Source organism: Zeus faber (assembly GCF_960531495.2).
Source record: "Zeus faber genome assembly, chromosome: 9".
NCBI lineage: Eukaryota > Metazoa > Chordata > Actinopteri > Zeiformes > Zeidae > Zeus > Zeus faber.
Window position 1 is genome coordinate 21,442,572 of NC_137197.1, and position 5,552 is coordinate 21,448,123.

The 5,552-nt window shown below is 40.1% G+C and overlaps 1 protein-coding gene across 1 annotated transcript; it reads left to right on the top strand.

Moving 5' to 3' along the window:
- Positions 1 to 537: 537 nt before the first annotated feature.
- Positions 538 to 3,358, top strand: glod4 (glyoxalase domain containing 4). Its single transcript, XM_080007206.1, has 9 exons — positions 538 to 676; positions 855 to 904; positions 1,000 to 1,120; positions 1,337 to 1,481; positions 2,146 to 2,282; positions 2,439 to 2,525; positions 2,615 to 2,728; positions 2,800 to 2,886; positions 2,981 to 3,358. The coding sequence occupies exons 1-9, from the start codon at positions 587 to 589 to the stop codon at positions 3,044 to 3,046; spliced, it is 897 nt and encodes a 298-aa protein (XP_079863332.1). The 5' UTR covers positions 538 to 586; the 3' UTR covers positions 3,047 to 3,358.
- Positions 3,359 to 5,552: the final 2,194 nt, after the last annotated feature.

Here is a 5,552-nt window from a genome sequence, read left to right on the forward strand (position 1 = left end):
CCAGCTATACTTTTGATGATGTCCTCTATATTTCGTCTATTTATTTATAATAACATTTTTATTTACTTGATGTTCCATTACGTATCTTTTCCCACAACATTCCACGCTGCTAATTTTCTTTCCTCCAATGTATTTATTTTATTTTTATTTTGAATTCAAATTCCATTGTTCTGAAGTACAATTAATCTCACTTATTTTTACAAAGGTGATGTGATAACCATATGACCTTCTCCTATGTGATTGTCATTGTAAATGGAACTTATCGCTATTATTCGCTGCTGACTTTCGACTGACATTGTTTAATATTTTTATAATGGAAATGTCATCTCGCTCCAGAAAAAAAAAAAGGAAAAGCCTCTATTTATGTTCGCAATCTCCGTTTTCAAATATTTTTTAAAGCTGGGAAATAACATCGTTCTCAAATTCTACGTTCTTAAAAAATATATATTTTTAATATAGAAATAAAAAATAAAAAGACCCGTAGTGTCTGGCAAATCGATGCCAGAAACGTCGATGGCCATCCAGGACGTTCAATCGAGCGCAGTGACGCATCCTGCGCAGTTCAATCCGGGGTCGAACCGCTGCAATGGCGCTGAGGCGAGCCTTGCACTTCGTTTTCAAAGTTGGAGACAGGGCTAAAACTGCCCAATTCTTCCGAGATGTTCTTGGCATGAAGGTACATTCCCTCGGCTTCATTATATGCTCTGATGTGTCCTCCAGGATTAACTTGACTGCACATTCGGTGAAACGTTGCGGGACCACAATACTGTATGTGACTTCGTCTTCAGCCCCAAACATACGAACGTGCTTCAGATAAAGGTTGTGCTGGTCTTCATTGTTGTTCTTCATTTTAGATTTTACGGCACGAGGAGTTTGAAGAGGGCTGCAAAGCCACCTGCAATGGGTAGCCACACCGATCGTCAGTCTAATGTTGACCTTTGACCTTTGTCTATGGACAGGTTTTAACACCTCTGTGTTGTTGTCGTGCTGATGTCTTAGACCCTATGATGGAAAATGGAGCAAGACCATGGTTGGCTTTGGACCAGAGGATGAGCATTTTGTCGCCGAGCTCACATACAATTACGGAGTGGGAGAGTATCACCTTGGCAACGATTTCCTGGTAAGTCAGCATTTGTCGTTGAGCAAGACACTGAACCCCCCCCCCCTAACTGCTCTCAATGAGCAGGTGTTTGCCTAACACGGTTTCTGCCGCCATCGATGTGTGAATGTGTGTGTGAACGGGTGAATGTGAGTCATGCATTGTAGAGCGCTTTGAGTGGTCGCAAGATGAGAACAGCGCTATATCAATTGCAGTCATTTACTCTTTAATTGTCAGGGAGTCACTCTGCAATCAAGCCAAGCTGTGAGCAATGCAAGGCGCCTGGGGTGGCCCCTTACGGAGGTAGGCGATGGTCTATATCTTGCTGAGGCCCCTGGAGGGTATCGCTTCTACCTGCTGGACAAAGAACAACCACCTCATGGTAATTCTTACCGGCCTTTTATCTACCATGTTTTCTGCACTAAATGTACGGTGTGCTACACTTTCATGCAGAAACAAGTGTAATGCGGTTATTTGGATTGCTTCACTACCTTGTGGTTGAGACACTGGGAACTTTGCAATATGGGGAACTTAAAGCTAGAAAAAACAAAAACGACACTGACCACAAACATTGGTAAATTTAAGTAAAAGGAGAGAGGACTGACAATGGCTTCTACTTCACGGTCGTTGGTTCTTTTAAACGTACCTGATAAGAAAAACATTGCAAAATACTGCTGTCCTTTTTTTTAATGCCTGCTTAACATGGTTATAATTCCGTTTGTAGAACAAAAACAGGCTGTCGCTTTCACATCGCTATTCTGAAGTAATAGAGGTGCATCAGCAGTATATATCCAACTTATAAAGATGAAAAATAAAATAATGAAAACATTGCATATTTTCATTATTTTGAGTTGGCTTTCAGAAAAGGATTCATGCCACTCAATTTACCCTAGTGATTTTTTATTTTTTATTTTTATTTTTTTTTTGCAAATAATCATTCATATTTTCTGTTGACATTCATGGTCAATGTAGGTAAGCTGTCTGTCAACAATACTCTGAGGTAGTTCTCAAAATGTGTTTGTGATGAGTTCTCCACCTGTCCAAAGATCCGGTGCAGAAGGTTTGTCTGGCTGTGTCAGATCTCCAGAAATCAACCCACTACTGGACCTCTCTTTTGGGGATGAAGGTGATGGAGAGGGACGAGGAGAAGAAAACAGTACTAATCGGATATGGAGACACACAGGTGAGTCAAAAGAATTCCGATAACCAGTTTTAACACTTCAACACAAGGGTAAATAAGATGAGATTGTGCAGACAGACAAGTGTTCTACTCTGTGTGTGTGTGTGTGTGTGTGTGTGTGTGTGTGTGTGTGTGTGTGTGTGTGTGTGGTTTATGTAGTGTAAGCTTGAGCTTCTCAACATTGGTGGGACTGTGGATCATGGAACAGCATTTGGAAGAATAGCATTTTCATGCCCACGAGAGCAGGTACAAATATATATTTTGTTTTCATTTTGTGGATTCTTCTTTATTTTATGATGAATAAGGATTTTAAATGTGACTTCGTTTTTTTTTAGTTGCCTGGCATTGAGGAAGCAATGAAAAAGGAAAATCAAAAAATCCTTACACCGTTAGTCAGCTTGGACACCCCGGGAAAAGCTACAGTGGAAGTGGTCATTTTGGCCGACCCAGTAAGTGAATTACATAACATTATTTAAAAGTTTTAAAATCGATTCCCTTTAACTGTATGATGTTTTGTTAGGACGACCATGAGATCTGCTTCGTGGGAGATGAGGCTTTTAGGGAACTTTCGATGGTGGATCCCAATGGAAATACATCGTTTGATAAGGTTTGGATTGATTGATTGATTGAATGAACTTTTATTTCAACATAAAACACACATATATAAACTGTATTCACCTTTCACTTCAATTTACTTTCAGGCTATGGCTGAAGATAAAAGTGATGAGTGGTTTGCCAAGCACAACAGACAGAAAGCTGCTGCATGAGTTGACTCTTTGTTTTCAGTCGACAACATATCAGCAGACACATTTTTGAATTGATATCTAATTAAGCTTGTACAGGTATTACAAGACTTACACCTTTAAATTAAGTAATGGGACTGATTGTGACTTTATCGCAGCCATTACTGTTGATCTAGTGATCTGCATCCCGACAGTACAATCACCCACAGTGGAAAGTATCATATGTATATGTTCAATAACGTCATACTTTCCGTGCATTTCTCACTGTACATGATTAGATATTGATTTCTGAGCCCTTTCCCACATGTTTCTGTTAAAATAAAATGACAACATAAACGTCCTGTGTTACAGTTTTTGACATTGCGCTTTAAGTTGTCGTTTTGGCGCTATTTAGTGGCACAGCTGTCTCCAAGAAAGGTGGGGATAAGTCAGTGCCTGGTGCTGGAGGGCGGATTTGCCCTCTTGGGTGCTGTGATCTGGCCTGAGGAAGGTGGGACTGGGCCGTTTGCGGCCACCGGCGGCGCTCTGGCAGCACTCGTCGAGGGCAAATCAAATGAGACGCAAGCGCGCCGAGATGCTCGTGCAACGTTCACGTCACATCTGGAGGATGGTAACTACGAGCCCCCAACTTGGAAACACCCGTTCAAGATTCAAGATTCAAGAGTCAAGATTTTTATTCGTCACATACATATACTAGTTTCATACATATATGCAGTGAAATGTAATGCAACGCACCCGGTGATAACACACAATATGTCCTCGGAAAAAAAAAAAAAAAATTCTAATAGACCGACTAACTGACTCCTAAAACGTAATACAGTAATTTGAATACTTATAGAATAAAATAAAAATATATAGAATAAAATAAAATACAATAAAAATAAAATGGAATAGATAGAGGGCGTCTTTAAATAGAGAATTGACCAAGATAAAGGCTATACTTGCATGTCTAAACGGTCCTAAATATACATTATGTATTTGTCCATTTAATATTTCTTTATTATAGAAGCGTTCGCTCAATATTATGAACGTTGTTTACGTTGATTGATCCTGCCGCCCTTTGACGTATTTTAGTATGATGGACATGATGTAATAACACGAATATAACTTTCCCACCAGCCAAATTTCGGGCGTGAAACGGTTTCAGCCGAATCTGTGACCACTTCCACGACGTTGTTTTTCTTTTAATTGAAAATGACAAACGCTGCAATCAGATCTATTGGCCCAGCAGCTTAGCATAGCCACTACTCTTTTGTACAAATGCCTCTTGAACCTTGAAATGGTGTACGATGCGCAAGCGAGCGTTCCGTAATCCGTAATTTCCCGTATGACTTGAACGCATCGCAGCAGCTCACTTCTGGTGTGTGTTTACTCCGGGAAGAGTCGGCACCGTTTATGGGTGACGGGGCTGAATCCCTTCCGTGTTACACTAAATAAGATGGTGAGTAACGCCATGGAAGCTACGCATTGTGTCGACTACCCAAAGAAATAGAACACCCGGAGTCACACGCCGCCAGCCTGGTGAAGTCAATAGTTTTTGAGCCAGCTAAGAGAAGTTGGCTAGCTAACTAAACGCTAGCTGCGCTCTGCCCGGGTTGTCAGGTTTGACATTATTTTTCCAGGTGAAGCGGCTACGATTTGCAGTCCTAACTTTTTAACTTTCGTGGCGTGGGCTTAATATAACCAGGAACTTCAAGGTCTGCAAGTATATCACTAGCATAGGTCTGTTTGGGCTAATATTTACTTCCAGTCTTCCATTCGGTTCATGTGGCATTTCCTTCCTGCTGTGTTGCACTGGAGTGCAGTCAGAAAAAAACAGAATCGGTTTATTGGGCCAAGTACTATTGTATTGTACTATTGTGTATTTTCATATACAAGGCATGTGTCTTGGAAGGTATTTTTCTGTTATTGTGAAGACAATGAGCATAAAAAGCCTTAGCAGTCTAGAAAAGAAAAGCAAAATATACAAAATGTGTTTAATACACAGGTTCAATTCAATGTAAAGGCTATGGCAGGGCCTCAGTGGTTGTATGGTTGATAGTATTGACTGTGGGTTTACATATAGATATAGATAGGTTATTCTACACCGGATGAATAAATACAGTATAATATGGAAATGGATACCAATGGGTGAGTATGTCTATTACTCCGATTTTATTTCGAAATTGTTTTTATTGAAAAAGTCTTACTACAATATATTGTACAGGTAGTGCACACTTTGTGGTTTGTGTGTGTGTTGGGATGTTATTTCATCTTCATCTTCTTTTTTTTTATTTGTCTTGTAGCCTTTTTCGTTCTGCTGACTAACTGAACGAACAATCGAAAACTAGCAAATGTCCAGTATACTTTGCATGGTTAAACACACCCATAAACACCACAAGAGACAAATTGTTTTACCATTGTGTGATACCTGTCCTTTTTCTGTGTAATACCTGGTTTTTTTTCTGTCTAGTGCCTGTCACTCAAGACTCGTGCACCTGAATAACAGGACTTATCGTGTTTCAACAGAAGCAGATCTCTGTCTCCTGAC